This window comes from Harpia harpyja, chromosome 2, assembly GCF_026419915.1.
Source record: "Harpia harpyja isolate bHarHar1 chromosome 2, bHarHar1 primary haplotype, whole genome shotgun sequence".
In the NCBI taxonomy this organism is placed as follows: Eukaryota; Metazoa; Chordata; class Aves; order Accipitriformes; family Accipitridae; genus Harpia; species Harpia harpyja.
Window position 1 is genome coordinate 89,924,461 of NC_068941.1, and position 18,218 is coordinate 89,942,678.

The 18,218-nt window shown below is 41.1% G+C and overlaps 1 protein-coding gene across 7 annotated transcripts in view; it reads right to left on the reverse strand.

Annotated features, from left to right (window-relative positions):
• Positions 1–1,650: 1,650 nt before the first annotated feature.
• Positions 1,651–18,218, reverse strand: part of ZNF638 (zinc finger protein 638) — a 67,906-nt gene continuing 51,338 nt past the window's right edge. For 5 of the 7 annotated variants that reach the window (XM_052780876.1, XM_052780874.1, XM_052780880.1 and 2 more), the window contains 7 exons: positions 16,011–16,060; positions 10,356–11,781; positions 9,662–9,727; positions 6,103–7,102; positions 3,801–3,893; positions 2,837–2,955; positions 1,651–1,963 (listed from right to left, as the gene is read on the reverse strand). In XM_052780876.1, the coding sequence (XP_052636836.1) occupies positions 1,904–1,963; positions 2,837–2,955; positions 3,801–3,893; positions 6,103–7,102; positions 9,662–9,727; positions 10,356–11,781; positions 16,011–16,060 (2,814 nt within the window). In that variant the 3' untranslated portion in view covers positions 1,651–1,903. The remainder of the gene's footprint in view (positions 1,964–2,836; positions 2,956–3,800; positions 3,894–6,102; positions 7,103–9,661; positions 9,728–10,355; positions 11,782–16,010; positions 16,061–18,218) is intronic. The other 2 variants (XM_052780875.1, XM_052780879.1) reach the window with 2 other exon arrangements.

The following is an 18,218-nucleotide window of genomic DNA, read 5'->3' on the forward strand; positions in this document are numbered from 1 at the left end:
TGCCCTAAATTCCAGTTTCTACCCCGCTATTTCAGACAGGATTTTTAAATTCTCTTCTATATGAATTGCTACTAACCCAACACTAACTAAGTGAGAGTAATGAAGCAGTTAAATAACATCCCACCAATCTCATCTGTACTGCTCACCACTTTGGAGTAGGGGACTGCTCCTCCTAGCAGTCAGTGGAGAGGAGGGAGAGGGACGCGCATGTGCAGTCACTCGCACACGCACGCACACTCTTACCCTGAATCATGCTCCCTGGCTTGCCAAGTATTTGCTGGTCTAAATCCCTTGTGCATTTTTGAGACACTTATCTGTTCAGAGGGGGTTGGACATGCCAGGACAGACCAGCGCAATGGCTCACCAGCACACACAGGCAGCAAGTTCAGCCACAGCAGTGGTCTTTACTGACACGACTCAAGCAAAACAAACAAAAAAAAAAGCCCCAACAGCAATCATTTACGAAGTTCTGTAACCTGCCTGTCAGACAGCGCAAATGCTCTGTCAACTACATGAACAGCCCAAAGCAAAGCCTTCATTCTGGAGCCTTCAGAGCAGGGCCTGTCCTCGTTGCAAATACACGGCACGGACTTCGGGCAGTGGACAAGTATTTAAAGACGTTTACCAGCTCAGTATCATTTGACGACTTCAACACATGAAATACAAGTACCTCTTTCTGCACGTGCTTGCTCTCGAAGAAGCAAGGACCTATAAGTCTGAGAGACTTCACAGGATCATCTCCCATCAAGGAACATGTTCCACATCAGCGACATGCAGGTGCTTCCTTTGCTGAACCTGAAGTTCAGTTTGTTTTGGTGCTTTACTGATCAGCGGTCTGAAGACACAAGGATTTTTGTACCAGCTATGGCACAGGTATGACATGTAATATCCCCACCAGGTAGAACCACCAAGACTCTCATTTTCCTTGGACATGTAGGAACACTTCTTCTTTACCCCTCCTCCAGGAACATAATTCAGCCAAAGTCAACTACCCGAAGTTTGAAGGAGTGGCAGAGACAGTGGTGGATTTTAAAAAACAGTCTTTTAAATAAATTTCAAGTGGCTAGGTGAAAAATAAAAGCTCAAAGTCAATCATGATCCAGACTGCGATCCGCTGTTAAGAGCATGCCAGCCAGAGACCCAGACTTAGCAATGAGCAACATTCAAGAGCAGATTACAAAGTTCAGCCATGCTGCTGAGTGCTCCACAGGCTCGGAATCTGCAGACTTCAACAAACTAGGGAAAAACAACCCAAAATAAATAGCTAACTCGGTCACCAAGGAGAAACAGCAAAGGACAGTGACGTCCCTGGCTGACCACAGTAACGACAGGCATGCTAACGCAGTGCTGGAATAGGCTTTGCTCCCCTTGCTGGCCTCGGCTTTATCTTCCTGGGACGATCGTGAGACTGCAGAGGCCATAGGAAAAAGGCGGCTAAAGGGAGCGTAACTACCCACAGGGTCACCGAAACCTTTACCATGAGGGTCACTGCTTTGGGGCAGCATGGAGCATATGTAGCACATGAAATTTCACCTGCTGAGAGCTCTGTAAAGCGGCACCAGAGAGAGATCTCTGGAATGAATTCCCTCCTAGTCTCTGTTGTGATCCAGAGATAACAGAAGACAATAAATCACACCAAACACCATCCCCTGGTGTTAACTATACAGTAAGAACATTTATTTCATGTCGACACTTGTAAAAGAAGTCTCTTCCAAGTCAGATGATTTGATATACAAATCAAAGCCACCACATGTTTTTCTTTTAGTCTGTCTATACTGAGCTCAAATTTATACAACATGAATGCTTGTTTCTGAAACAAAATTACAAATTAAATCATAACAAAATACACAAAATTGACTGGACCCTAAGTTTAATTCACTGAAAGAATTCTTCTTTCCTCCAATCACCTTGAACTCCGCTCTTCCCCATCGTTATCCTCATCCTTCTGCTTGGCCATGAATTTCTGTAGAAATAAGGGTAGCCAGTGAAAAGATATCGCTATGTTATTCCTCAGTCCGTGACAAGATCATGTTCTAAATACAGGGTAGGTTTCATAAACATATCATCTAAAAATCAGCCTACTCCTGATACTGGTAACATGTGATCTGTACCAAAAAACACTCAAAAGTTTTGTTCACAAACTGACACACACACAATCACTAAGTGGTGAAGCTCCCGAGTGCAATTTTTACAGGGCATATGGCAAAATATTAGGTATCAGGAGTTCACACGATGACAGGGACCTGTGCCTGGTCATGAAATATAAAATAGTTATTCAATATTCACCACAGGCTGTGTATTCATTGCACCCACTTTACAAAAGTCCACATCGATAAATATTTTCCCAGTTTTCTACCCCTCACATCAGCACCTCGCTACACACTGGGTCCCCACCGGCCAGGTGCACCAGCAAGATGTGCTGCTGAGGGGTGGGGGGAGTTTTGACCCCAAACTTAAGTTTTCCGGCTGCCAAACTGACCTTTTGATCATTTTACATCTGCAAGATATTTTAGGCAGTCTGCAGTTTCAGCAAGCCACAAAATCTGACAAAACCATGCTTTCGGACACAACGCTGCATAGTTTTTAAAAATCTCTTCTTAAAAATGAAGGGAAGACAACAGCTAGCCCCCACGCCTTCCTAGGTAAGGAATGCTTTATGTACGTGATGAGCTTGAGTAATTTAACAGTATCTGTGTCTGAGTTTAAAACTCAAACCCCTTGAAGTATTAATATGAGCTCCTTACACCACTAGGAAATTATTAGCACTCGTTAAAGCAAACTTTTTTAGAACGATACTCTTTTCACTCCTGTGTGTTTGGAAGAGCTTCAGCATTACCTCCATGTTTTGCTGATGAAGAGGTGTCTTGCAGTGATTTTTCACAGATATTTCATCTGCATAGAACAGCGAGCAGATCTGACAGAAAAAGCCAGCCTTTGGAACTAGGTAATCCAAATCTGAAGAGACAGCACACATCATTAACATTAACAAAACACACCTTCAAAACAACCCATTAACAAAACACAGCTTTAAAGAAAAAAATCAGATTCCATTAGCCAGAACTATACAATTTGTTATTACTGGAAGTTAGTTAGTTACCTTTTTTGAATATTCTAATCCAAGTTGGTCACCTGTCCTATTTTGATAAACAGGAGGACACATACTTTTCTGCCAATGGAGCAACTGACCTTCTGGATCTGAAGCTCACGGCAACTACCTCAGCATCCTTTGGCCTTAAAAGTGTTTTATATACAACCAAGTTTAACCTCTGTCCTGCAGTGTGTTACGCAAGCATTTTCTGTCACAGAGAATGTTACACAAGACATCAGGCAAGGATCCATATTTTCCTAGCAACTTCTTTTACAGTTCAAGTGTTATCAGTAGTTTTATAGAAAAGTATTTTAGATGAGGATCTTGGAATACACACATATATATATATGCACACACATTTTTAAAACTATGTAAGCAGTTCCCTCATTTTTATACATTGAAAGTTGGTAATAAAACTCATAACAGGATTAGAACAGTAAGTAGATACTACACTGCACTGTGCTAATTATCAATAAATTAGCCTGCATTTGTAAATTTTAGGAAAAAAAGAACCTGGAATTTTGCTGCTGCTATTAAGCCAACAGCAGAAACTTGTAAAACATGCATTTGTAGGAGCCAAGATAAAAACACAGATTATGAGCCATGACTTTAATGTGGTAATGAGGCAAAGGAGGCATTTTCAAATGGGCAAGAAAGCTGTCTTCCAGCAAGAAAAGTATGGAGTGTTTGGGGCGGGTGGTTTTGGTTTTACCTTTTGGAGTACTCTGCGTCTTTGATACATCTGAAGAAGCAATTTTCTTCCGCTTAGGCTCTGGTTCTTTATCTCCTGATCCCAGCTGATCTACTGGAGGCCATAAATCCATGTTAAACAAAGATATCAGCTAGTTTAAAAGTACTCTATCTCTAGCTGTAATGGCTCGTTACTGCTTGAAACAAACCAACCAGCTGTATGGGCCTTGCTGTTCTCTACACCAGTCGGTTTGGTCTTTCCATAGAGCAATTTTCAGGAACTCCTGACATCAATCCTGCAAGCAAGATTCCCAAATACAGCCCCGGTGCTGCGGTGAATGACTCCAAAAGCGCTCTTGACCGCACAGCACTCTTCACAGACATACCACCGCCACTCTCAGCTGCCTTCCTCTACAGCTCTTACCAGCAGCTTCAAACCAACTTTGCGATTATGGTCACAAAAATCTCAACTTCTTTATAATACAAACTACCAAGCTTTCTTGAATTAATCTAGCTCGAGGTCCAACAGCAATATTTCAGCTTCGTTACAGAACCAGTCAAACCCAAGAGAATATGTTATCGGATTAACCAGCTCTAGGGAAAGCTCAAAATCAACATTTTAAGATTTTTCTGGAGACAAGGAGTTTGACAGAGTCTCCTCTATTACGAGATAACCAAGGTCTTTGGGTTTTAGACTACCAAAGCAGTCCAATTGCCAGGCGAAGAATCACACATCAAAAATATCTGGTTTCTTTATAATTTCATATTCAAATAATCTAGATACCAGCATGTCCTAGACAAGGTTAATGCAATAAATCCTTCGCCATAACAACAAAACCCAGGAAGCTGTCGAAGGAAAGCAACGGACAGCATCAGTCTCTTGCACCCCTTGATGTTTCAGCAGATTGTATCTCACCACATTCATGCAACACGCAAAGTTTCAGATTGGCCATCTTTACCAGCTGCAGTCTGACTGTCATCCTTTGAACTGCTGGCCTGAGGCAATCAATAAATCCTTTCCTATTTTGCTGCTGGTTTGAGATTTTAAGACTTGAATAACAGGATTTTACCTGCTTTAACCTCTCCTCCCCACAGTTTTCCTGTTCCACTTCGCAAATTCTGGAGGAACTAGTCCGTTCCTAAGTCCAACTCTTTTGCCTGAGATTTTTACTATACAGAGAGGAACTAAAATCACTTATTCCTTTCCTAAGTCCAACTCTTTTGCCTGAGATTTTTACTATACAGAGAGGAACTAAAATCACTTATTCACTGTGCATCAACTATATTTATTATAATTTGCCACTACCAGTTGGACCAAAAATCAATTCAAGGGCTTGGATATTTTAAGAGGTCTTTTTACAGCTAACTTGCTAATAGAACATAGAAGATATTTTGCATTTTCAGTAAATGCTTTTGTTAATCATAGGGAAGCTTATGTTCTATAACATTAACCAGATTAAAACAATATACAGCATTTAAATATTTTGGGGAGTGTATACAGTTAACTCATCCCTTTCCTAATGTTTATAGAAGCTGAAGTTTAAAATTACTCTGTTTTAAGCAAGATATCTGCTGCTTTTGCAGCTCTTCCATTACCTGCACTACTCAGCTTGCCCCTGCTACGCAATGAGCATGAGATGGGAGAAAAGCTTTTCCAAAGCACTAGAACAAAAGGTGCTGTGTCAGTGCTCAGCTACGTCAGCAGAGACAGAAAGAAAACTCGATACTAGCGGACTGCATCATGTAGAGCCTTCACCCACGCTTTGGCCAAAACTCTCCTTGTTTGTTGGTTATATATAGCTCTCCCTACTTGGCTCTGCATTAGACTTTCTTAACCCTTTGTTAATTCCATGGTACAGACGTTCTACATTTTTTTCTCTAGATCCAGCTTGGAAGCTGTTACTTCTTTGTATTTGTGTGTCTATTTCATTTGACTCACTTGTTTTAATGAAGTCTGGCCCTGTAATTTCAGACTATAAATAATCTGTACAGTGTTAGGTAGTTTACCAGGCCTTGCATTAAAAGGCAAGAAAAGAAACTATTTTCCCCAATTTTAGCCGTCATAAACACCAAATGAACACTTTAAATCAACATGCCCCTTAATTTTACATCAAAAGAAAGATGCATTGTAAAATGCATTAATAAAATACCCTACCCGCAGGCCGTTGTTCACTCTCAGTCTCTGCACCTCTTTCATTAACTTTGTCAAAGATTCGGGGGGTTTCAGTTTCCTCTATTTGCTACAAGGATCTCTTCATGCATTGCACTGATTACAAGCATCTTACTTCCTATTTCCCCTCTAGAAACTATGAGAGGCTTCTTACCTTTTGACTTTGAGATTGCCACAATTTCTTCTTCTGGACTCATATTTCCTAGAATTTCCATTTCTTCTGGTCCTGCAACAGCAACAATATCCTCCTCTTCTGGTCCTGCAATGGCAGCAATTTCTTCTTCTTCTGGTCCTGCAACAGCAACAATATCTTCATCATCTTCATCCTCATTCAGATTTTTCCCTGGGAAAGTATTGTCTTCTTCCTCGTCCTCCTCTCCAACTTCATCTACTGTAACAAAGTTTAGTTCCTCTTTTAGACGATTGAAATCAGCCAGAAAATCATCTTCATCTTCATTAACTTCATCCAAAGTCACAAGAGGGTTATCTTCATTCTCCTCTTGTATTTCATCTACTGTCACTAAAGCACTGGGATCATCAGGCGCCTGGGAGGAAGCACCATCTCCAGTATCCTCTGCAGCCACTTTATCATCCTCCTTCTGTTTCAGCACATCCTCAATATTCAAGTCAGTAGGCTCGTTCAGAGGCAGCTCTTCTACTTCACCAATTTCATCTACAGTTAGCAAGGGTTCAGCTTTCAAATCCTGCTCCTCAAAAACTGACCTAGGGACATCTTTTTGAGAACTAAGGTCCTCCTGTTCAGATATCTCATCCAAAGTAACAAGCGACTGTGGGTCCTTTACTGCTTCTGACATAAGTTCTTCCTCTTCGATCACTTCATCCACTACGACCAGGCCCTGTGGGTCACTGAGCGCTTCTAAATTAGCAGTTCCCATTAGCTGTGCAGTCCCATCCTCCTCCTCACCGATTTCATCCAAAGTGACAAAAGAGAGTTCGGTTTCAGCAATGCGTGCTATGGAGCATTTCCCTTTCCTTCTCTTGGAACTAGGCTCAGAAGAGTTGTTGTCTTTAGCACCATCTTTTCTCTTTCCCCTCGGTGGATTTTGCCGTGTTTTAATGGGAGACTCAATTTCCTCTACGACCTCATCCACAGTAACAAATTCATCCAGGTTAAATGGAAACAGCTCTTCTTCCTAGGAAGTGTAAAAATGTGAATACAACAAAGTTTAACATTCACCCAGTGACACAAACACCTCCATCCACAAGGCACCTAATGAAAAATACCTACGCACTGAAGCTGGCTCAAGAGGGGGAAAAAAAAAAAAAATGCAACTTGACTTGAGGGTAGGAAAAAATTTTGAGGCCTTCAGTCTCATGTGGAAGAGTTTTCATTATCAGCATTTGTGTTAAGTAAGCAGATTTAATTCAGAAACCCAAAGCATTTTTCAAAAACACAGCAGATGAATAGACAAAATTTACGTCTAATAAAAGAACTGGGCTCTGAATACTCATGCATATTTTGCACTCACTTGCAGGAAGGCTAGTGAAAATATTAATACCTCCAGAGTATCCTTCAAAAATACTATTATCTTGTGTCAATATCTCATTCTCTTCCCTAAGCATATGCTGTTGGCCGCTGCTACAAAACAGGAGACTACATTAGTGTTTCGATCCAGCAAAGTCATTCTGTCTCCTGATGACTATTCACTGTTTTATCTTGCCTCTTTGGTTTCAATCTCCTAACAAACATCTCAGTTTCAGAGAGGCTCTCCGACGGCCCTATGCTCCAGCACAGGAAAGGGCTCCCACTACTGGAACCTCCCCACATTCCTCTATAACCAACACATACAAGATCATTTTCTCCTTTCTATTAAGGTCTGACTAGCCCCACAGATGCTCTGACAGACTTGCTGCTTCTCCCTGTGCCGGACACCTTTCATTAGGGGCCTGGGGGCAAGCTCCAGCTTTCTGGCGAATGCCTTACCGTGTTCTTATGTTTAAGATGACAGAGCCTGACCCTTTCTAATTCCCCTCCGTCAGTGGCATGGCTCTTACTGGAGCACATCTTGCATCTAAAACTCCTCCTACCCTGCAGTTTGACCACGCCAGCTTCCATCAGGGCTCAGGCAATTTATTCTAGGACCACTGGAAAGAATTAGCAGCAGCTTAATGTCATATGTAGCTGAGAGCCTCTGGAGGAGGATGTATGGATAGATGATGACTTTAATAAAAGACTGAATTAACCCAAATTACTTCTAGGTTATTTGAATAGACAGCAGTCATGTTTTTTGGAATAGAGTATTATGCTTTGTCCACTGTAAAATAGCTATGCTTTTATAATCAGGATGGCAGGATAAGGGGGATAAGATGGGTACTTGTAGTCAATTAATAAATTTAGACAGTAAAATGCAGCCAAATATCCATTCCACTCCAAATTATGCATTCAATTTCTTCAATGAATGATTCTGAATTTTTTTTTTTTACCCAAAATATCCCATCCTACCAACAAACACTGGTCAGTATCTAACACAAGAAGAGTGAAAAAACTCTTGTCAAAGCAGAACTTTAAGGCCAAGGCAAGGTGAACTTTCCACTGTTAGAGAGTAAGACTGCAGCTAAGAAATACCAAAAACAGTCCTCCAGCAGAAAAAGTAATCTGAAATTCAAAGGCTACATGCCTTTTCTTCCCTTTCTTTTTTAAAAAGCTAACAAATACTAGGAATAATGTGTGCCTCCACCCACAGTCTGATGCAAAAACTTGAGGAATATTTAATGCAAGGTGGACACAGTGGAAAAAAAAAAAGCATCTGGTTACATTTCAACTGAAATCAAACATTACTGTATTCTTTCTTTCACAAAAAGGAAAACACAGATCTTGGTTCTTATCAGCAATATAACAGTGAAGAATAAAGCAGTGAGAAGTAGTTGACATTCCAAAGCCTTTTTTCAAAGGGTGCAGAATTTCCTCTTGGGGATTAACAAACACATCTGGAACATCAGGTATGAAAGCATTCTCTATCACCATCACTAGCACCAACTTCACAAACACACCGTGCTGGTGATGCGAGAAGTTTATGTGGCTTAAGATTAATAAAAGGATTCAGGTCTCCAACTTTATCTCAGAAATCCGTTTTCCATAGGGACCCACTACTTACCTGGTAGATCTTTGATTTGATCCTGTAACGCTACATCTACAAACTCATCAATACGGGTTTTTATTATCTTCCTTCTGCTTTTGTTTCCCAAAGCCCAAGCTATCTAAGAGAGATAGTGTGTATCTCTTCACCTTCCTGTAAAAATGCAGACTCTTTAGCAGTTGAGCCTACAGGCTCCCAAGCCCTCCCAACCCACTGGAAATATCTTTGCATGGAAGAGGTACCATGGATAGAGATGTTCTGACTACCTCCTGTCATAAAAAAACCATTTATAAAGAGCTAGAAGACTTCAGCCTTCCTTTCTCTTCTCACAAGCATGATGATGAATAAAGATCTCATGCAGGCAAGGTGGAGAATTACTTCTCTCTCTCAAACAAATGATATCCAAGACCAAAAAACACCTCCTCTTAACACTCACTTCCTGAATTAAGTTTCTCTTCCAAATTACTTGGCTTTGCAGCTTTATGCCTGTAGTCTGTAACAACTAGTAATACAAAAAATTCCCTAGGGAAGGACGCTAAAGATTCTTAGCGCACACACACACACACGCTTCCAAGACAATATGACTTTAAGTTCATTTACAGTTACCATCCTTACCTCTTTTTGTTTTGCACTGCTGCTAGTGCCACTCTTTGAAGTTTTAGTATTGCCACCAACAGAAGCCTGCAAAATTAGACAAAAGTTCACGTGAAATCAGTTAAGCCAACTAACCTGTCCACAAGAGAAAAAATAATCTAAAAAAATCAGCTATTTTTTCCCTTAATGAACTTTTTTAAGTTGTCCAGATTGCTGCTTCTGATCACATGCTTGGCAAATACAGAACTAAGCCAACCATCAGCGGTAGAGTCCAGGCATACAGTCTCTAGCAAAAAGTCACATGTAATACCTTGCTTAGTAGCCTCTTTTCAGTAACCAGTGTCTGTGCAGGACTTGACAAAGCAAATATCAGCTCACAAAAGGACAGAAAGCTTATTAAATCCCATTCAGAACTAATCCGAGAACATAAAGTTAAGACACTCGATAAAGACTCACTTCAAAAATACCTGCCTGCAATTTTTTCCAAGTAGCATTTTCAAACCAGTTACATACTTGCGTTGCACACACTGCGTCTAAAAGCAACTGGTTGCCCGCCATCTCGCTATTCCAACTTGGCTGTTGGCCCAAACCAGGTGAGTGATTTATGGAAAAGGGAAGGGGAACATAATCTCATTGTCCCATACTCAACATCTGGGAGAAGCATGGAGTTAGTTACTGATCAGGCACACTGAACCGGCCTTCCTGCCCTCCTCACCTTATTGCTGCTGTTGTCTTTCTTCATGTTGGATGATCTACTCTCTCCCTCTTGAGACTGTTTTGAACTAGCCCTAGATTCCACTCGTGAGTCCTTCTCTTGCTGAGGTGAATTCCTCCCATTGCCTGCCTCTCCATCAACAACAGAACTTCTGCTCACTTTACATTTGCCGCTGCCATCTCCCAGGCTTGATGGGCTGCTACCAGGTCTCGGATGACCCTCTTCTTTTGACACGATTTTCTTCTCCACCGCTGCTTGGCTTCGGGTCTCAGGTTTTGAGGGAGTTTTCTGCTCCCCTCCTTTACACAGGGAAGGCTCATTTCTCTGTACCGGAACCCTTGACTTTGATATATCCGGAAGAGACACCACTGCCTTTAAAATCATTTTACCAACAGAGGAAGATTCCTTGACAGAAAAAGAGGAGTTTAACGTAACTGCTTTGCAGGTTTCATCAGTTTTTGCTGGTCCTGTTCCTTTATTTTGATGGGCTTTGATTAAACTTCCCTCGTTGCTCTCGTTGACAGCATTTGCAGCATTTTCCACAACAGCCTCAACCTTGGCCACAAATTTTTCAAGTTTCTTCTCTGTCTCTGCCCCAGTCTTCACCAAAAGCTTTCCAGGGTTCTCCTCTGAAGCTCTTCCAACTTTGACCGCAGACTCTTCTGGTTTCATCTCTTTGTCTGCTCCAGCTACATCCAGTTTCTTCTCCACGGCTGCCCCAGTTTTAAGTACAGGTTTCTTCTCTGTTATCTGAGTTACAGGCATTTCATGCTTGGTTTTCACAGCATACGAAACAGGATTTTTTTCAGGAGCATCCAACTTGTTGTTCGCTTGTGTGACAACAGATGACACCATCTCCACTGAAGCTGCAACAGAGTCAGGGGGCACTGCTTCAGGGACAGCCCCTGTCGTATCCCCTGCTGCCAGCTTCACAGCACAATCTGATGACACAGCTTCAGCCTTGCCCACATCAGACAATTCTTCTGCCGGTTCGATGGCAGAAGATGACAATTCTTCATCTTTCTCTTTAATTTCCTTCTCTGATGCAGATACAGCAGCAGATTCAGACGACTTTGGTTCAGTATTATCTTTAACTGCCTCTTCTTTCTCCACACTGGAAGGTGGCAGTAGCATCTCTTCTGACTTCGCTTCAGATGACTTGGTATCAGCGGATTTGATAGATGCCACAGTAACTGCAACTCCAGGGTCCACTCTCTCTGTAGACGTTTCTGCCAGTCTTGCAGCAGACTCCCTTACTGCTCTTTCAAGATGGGACTCAGAGGGCTCTATCTGTACTGCTGACATCTCGTCTTTGACATTAGAGATGGAAATGGGTCCTTTCTTTGCCACACTAGGCTCTACTGGAGGATTAGCAGCTGCTGTTTGCACCACTCCTGATCCCTCTGGATATTTTTTCAAGCCAGAGCTAAATGCATTTAAAAAAAACAGAAGAAATCAAACTATGTTGAGAATTCTACAGTTACCAGAAACCTCTTGACGCCAATGGTGGGGGATTTCCTGATGCATTAGTGCTTAGCATTTGGACATTTAGCCTATCAGCGTTAAAATGGTTAAAAATATGGAGGCGAATAACTGATTAGTTTTATGCTTCTGTTTAATCCACCTCAGTACTGCAAGCCTCTTACACTTTGAATTGCATTACTTGTAGTCAGACCTCTGAAGGTAGCACTCACTACAGATGTGCACTGTGACCTCAGCGCTGACATGAACTCCTAAAATTTAGATCCCCTGATGCAAGGCAGACTGTGAAAGTGCATATACAGCGAAAATAAAGCTTCAGTCTCCCTGTACAAAGGAATTACCAGAGTTTTGTTATGTTTGAAGACAGCAGACTCTGCAGTCACCAACCTAGAGAACTCTTTCAGTAGCTAGGAGCCTGAAGTTTGGTTGGTTGGGTTTTTTTTTTTTGGTTCAGGTTTGGTGAGAGGGAGGGGTTGCTTTGGTTTTAAACTGCATTGACCTTGCACAATAGCGGGGAACACAATACATGCACAGAGGCTCCTTTTGGCCAGGCTCTGTTTTCACTGTATAATCCCACTGTCAGCTCCCAGGATAATAAAGCCCAAGATGACAATGCAGAGGATAGCGCTTTTCAGAGAACTTCAGTTACAGTAAGTGCATTATTCTTCTCTGAACAAAGAATCCTCCGTAGATGATCTTGGGAGACATTGAAATTAGAGATGTCTGTGCCCCTCTTCCCACAAAGCTCAAGAAAACGAGCATCCCAACACCTCATGCATCTCTAAATGGAAAGGTGCCGAAATGCCAGTGCTGACAATCTTGCTAAGTGTTGAAACAAACACAAAAGCAGCAAACACACATAATTAATCAGTGGTTATGCACAATGGAGCAGCCTGCGCTATGGTTTCTCAGAACCTATGTATAGGAATAAAGGGTGCACATTTGTATAAACCTTCATGAAAATAAAAAAGAGCAGAGAAGCCTGCCATTTTGGTAATACTTCCAGCACAATGTCAGCAAGAAGATGGAAGCTAGATCAAATGGAACTCAACACTGACGAAAATGTTAAATCTTGATGTGGCCAGATGCAGGGTTAACGAGACGAAGACACAATACATGGAGTCAACAGAAAGATGAAAACAGGCAAACTCAGTTAACATCTGTGCTACACAAGCACAACAAAAACACCAATCTCGAAGGTTTCCTCCAGACCTGAGGGCACTGTCCTCTGCTGCTACAAAATGCGAGAGGAGAGAGAAGAAGGGATATGAATTGTGCTTCAAAATCTTTCACAACACCAATTTAAAATTGGCACAGATGTAATACGTCATGACTGTGCATCAGATGGACGCTTGCAACACGGTGTGAGGGCACTCCTCCCCTAGCAAAGCAGCACAACTGCAGCGTTTTGCGGCTTGGCAGGCAGTGATGGAGTGTGCGTGCTCTCAGCGGTGCCCCACAAAATGCTGGGAATCTCCTTCAGAGCCCAAGCGGCTCAGCTCACAGTAACTGAAGTCTTATGAAAAAAAAGCAACCTCACTCATTCCAACATCCTGCTCATCTGCAACAGGCTTCTTAGACCTGTAATCAATTTAAGCTTGTTACCTGCAAATGTTTGGAGGTAAGTGTGCCTCATGAGTGGCTAAGCAGTCAGGGCAGATCTGCTTTTTATGCCACAAAATTTGTTTACTCGGTCACAACACACAAGATATTTTGACATCAGTTAAACATTGTTTGTGTTCCAAAAGCAAAACCCATTTCAGTTAATTTTCTCTTCTATTTGAGCATCCTACAGACCGCTGAGATTTATATCTCACATGGCTGTGTAGCAAAACACTACCTGGATAAGTCAGAGCACAAAGCCCAGAAATGCAGCTCTGAAAGCCCAGGTTTGTCACTGATGCGTAGAAAGCTTAATTAAATACAAGCTCCAACACCTTGCTAAACTGTACCCCACAGCCTCTGTTTATACACTTTTTTGCAGGGAATGGAAAAAACGTCAGTGAACACTGGAACCATACACTAACTACAAAGCTTACAGTAGTAGCACACACATACTAACCTCTACACAATACAAATGAGATATTAGTCTCTGAATCCTCAGGACTTTATGTCTCCTTTCATGTCAACACCCACCCTGTGCCTTCCACAAAGCCCTGGTGGTCTCCAAAATACACTGATAGATTCAAACCAGACTGTGAAGCAGTGGAAGGAAAGCTCTGCAGAGGCAGTAATGCACAGAGATAAAGATGAGTGAGCCTGATGAAGCACCAAGGTGCTTGAAGTAACGCTTAAAAGACCTGTTAGGCATTGGGAAAGGAATAGCACGTAGACCTGCAAGACAGATTTCCTGCACAGAAGTTAGTGTAAAGGGTGAAACCAACAATACCTGGTGCTCCGTTTCTGCATAGGACATCCCTGCATTAGCTGCCATACGCAGTCATTACTGCCTAAGTTAGCAAGGGAAAGGCTTGGAGAGTTCAGTGCTAGAAACGCCAGCACAGAGGCTGTGTCACAACGGAGACACAACCTGCTTCCTACACGTCAGATCAGGATTAAAAGGAGCAGTGGGGTGGTCCTTGAATCTTAACCTCGCCAAGAAAAGTTTCAGCTATTTTAGCTGAGGAAAACAAATCCCAACAAAATGCATCAGCATCCTTGGAACGAGCAGAGGCATTTACATCAGTCACCTCAGCCGCAAGATCAGATGAACTACCTACTCGGGCTGGACAACCACCGAGCTTCCAGAAGCATTCCAAAGTTTTTTCAGGATCATCTCATCATCCCAGGCAACCTAGAGGGCAGCCCCTTCTGCTCCCCAAATTTTGCTACTGCTTCCCTCCCCAGAAACAGGTGACAAGGTCTTCAGATATATAATAATATTTAAGATATTTTCTGCTTCTTATGAAATGTAACTGAAAAAAATAATCAGTCAAGTCACAAAGGCTTATAAGGAGAAGACAGTTGCCTCAGACAAGGAGAATGCGTGTACTGCTATTTGTAGGGAAAAATGTTGGGTTTCCTATCTGTTCAACAGCCACAGCTGGATGCTGGGCAGTAGCTGGGATTCATGTAAGAGTCACTTGTTTTCATTAATTACCACTACTAGCTAAAGCCCACCAGTCTGGAATCAAAAAGGTTACCTGAATGTCTGCTTACATGTGAGTCGGAGACAGTTTAGAAACTAAATGCTTCCAAAATTGACTAGGGTCTGTGTAGAAGTTTCATGAAATTAGGAGTGCCTAACTTTACTTGTGAAGAAACAGGTTTTGGAAACATAGTAACAGTCCATGATAGTATAATGGCATTACTTGAAATTGAAGTTTAGGACCATTATTACACAGTTTCGTTTTGGTTTTTTTAATGATAAAACTTATCCAGAAATATGATTTGAGTCACAGAAGGTGTTTTAAGTCATATTTGTTAACAAGAACTCTTATAATGATCTATCCATTTATAAAAAAACATAATCAACACTCTAAAACCAACAAATAGTTGCTCCACAATGAGAAATTTTACTACAAGCAATGTCCGTAAAACAATTTTAAATGGAACGTACCAAAACCACCATTTCCCATTTCTAGGTTCTGACGTTAATATAGCATCCAAACATTTTTTTAAAATCAATTCAGGGACCTGTATCACAGCATGAATAATGTTAATAAGTTAAACAAGGAAGTTTCGGTTTATTTTTAGCATTTGGAAACAGAAACAATAGAGCCAGGTGCTCTGACAGAGGAAAGCACTGTAGGACAAAATAAAGCAATCGCTTCCTGGTTAAATACAACAAAAAATTGTCTTACCAACACGTATATCCAAACATACTTTCCAGGACCTGTGGTAAAATCCTGGCCAAATTAGTAGAACAATAATAACTCAACGAACTACACAGAAAACAGGATTTCACCCCATTTGTCCATGTTCTTTGAAAGCCCCAGATTTCAAAGAAATCACAAACATTACAGCTCTACAGCAATACACTACACGCCCTGCACACACAGAACACACAAAAGCTTGAAAGAAGTAACAGCAGGTAACAGTTGATTGATCTCACAGTGGGCCTTTTTATCAAGCTCAGTTAGAGAGATGGCTCAGCAATCTGCTTAATCTTGGATATACATTCCATGAACAATATAGATACATGAAAAAACCTTAAATACTTGAAAGGCATACCTTCCTTTGCTTGGTTCCTCTCTCTTCACTTCTTTTCTCATAACTTCAGCCTGAAAGGCAAAATCAAGGTTCAGCATCTATGACTTTCAGAAGCATCAGCACAGAATTTGCATAACCCACCTAATTAATAACACCCTGAACCCAAATTTAGGCATGCATCACCTGAAAGATCAAAGGACAGTTAGTTGTTCTAAAACTGTTCCCCACAGAATATGTATTTCATGAGATGACAAATAAAAGTGCAGGGCAGTGGAAGAGATTTTACTAGAAGTTTGCTAGACAGAACATGTGGCACACCACTAACTGTTTTGTTCATCTCATCTTCAAAGCTGTCACGGTTTTGAGCAGAATTAACTTTTATTATAGTCTGTGATATATTTGGGGGAGAGGGATGTTAAACACGTCTTTTCCCAGACAGCACCTTCTCTCCTGTACCAGCGAGGATGCTAACGGCTGCAGAGCTCAGGGTGAATGCAGTTAGCTTGACAGAAAACAGCAGCACACCTTTTCTAAAGACAAATTACATTCCAAGTTGAGCAAGTATCTACAGAAAACCGAAGGCCAGTTTCTGTTCCCTTAAAACCTGCATTCATTTTTTGTAGGATGACTAGGTGTTTCTACTTTCTGTTCTGTGGAATAAACGTGAAATGAAATAATGTCTTCTGAAAAAAAAGACAATGACAAACCGTCCAGGCTCTGCAGCTATCACGGTTAGTAGCATAGGTCCAAGCAATCAAAAAAAAAAAAGAAAACCTTTTAAAAACTCAGTGTTGATATCTCAATCTCTTTTCTGAAGGCATTCTACAAACTAATTTGAAGACTACCACTATTAGAAAGAACATCAGATAAATTCAGCGCATGTAGAATTCACTTTAATCTTTTATTTATGCACATAATTCCACAGCCTTCAGTTTTCCCTTTCTAAAAACATTTATTCCAGAGATAAGTGCCAAAAGTAATTTGAACATGTTATAGTGAATTAAAAATTATTTTGTTTTTCCTTCAGACTAGCTTCTGATTGAAAGGCTTCTAGAGAAAATAGCTTATGGCAAAGGGAGCTACAAGCTTAACGTTCCTATGGTACCTAGGCATAACATCCAGATTCTGGCAACGTAACCGAGAAAACAGACAAGAGGTAACAGACTCAAAATGCAGTGAAGAACAACAGACGGAAAAAACTCCGTTTTCCCTCTTAGCAGTGTGATGAGGCATTTTTCTCTCCACCTCAGATATAGATAAAATAAAGCTTAGGAGTGTATCTCCAAAGTACACGACTTATTTTAACATTTGTGCAAAAGCTGTGACAGTCACATTGACAAAGACTGGAATGACACCCGCTGCACCCATGCTCTATGATTCTGTATTCCAGTTGTATATCCGCCTTCACCGTTACAGGAGTTTCCCCATATTTTTGTTATTTCAGCAGTATTAAATTCAGGCATTATCAGCAAAATTACAGAAACAAAACTATAACGTGATTAAGCAAGCACTTACATTACTGCTGTTACTATGCCACTGGCATCAGTTACCGCTATCTGGCTGGTCAACCTCTCTAAATCAGATAAGCACTCTGTATCACCCCAAGTGTGCAGCTGGAAAGAAATATTATTTTGAAAACAGAGTGTGAATGCCATTCTTTGTTGGCATTGAAATCTGCTCTGATGAAACATTTATAGTGACAAAGGCACGTTATTCTCTTGCTACACAAGATATAGGGAACAGCTATAAAAAGCAGATTTGAATCACAAAGTGTTGCCACAATGCATCCTTGACAGACATTCCTTAGCATGAGCACTTTAATGAATGATATTTTGTTTATTTTTCAGTGCTAAGGGAGCTTATTATTTACATTTTCTAGACTTGAGAAAAAGCTCCTAGGTCTGAAGATTTGGTTATTTTCTTCAGCTACAAAGTTAGTCTAATACAAGATATTACTCTTAAATGCATCTGACATCATCGAACACAATTATAATTTACGTTCTTTAAAACGAGCTGAAGTTCACTACATAAACTGAAATACAAAACAAAGTGCCTCAGAAGAAGAGCATATTTTGTCCCATAGAAAGAGAGTCAGCAATGGGGAGAATCATCCCTGCAATGGGGAAGAGGAGAGAGAAAAAAAACTCTTGGAACATCTAATCCATGCTCTTGCACCTAGCAGAAGAGAAAAGAGGACCCTACACACCTGCGCTCACCAGATTTTAGCTA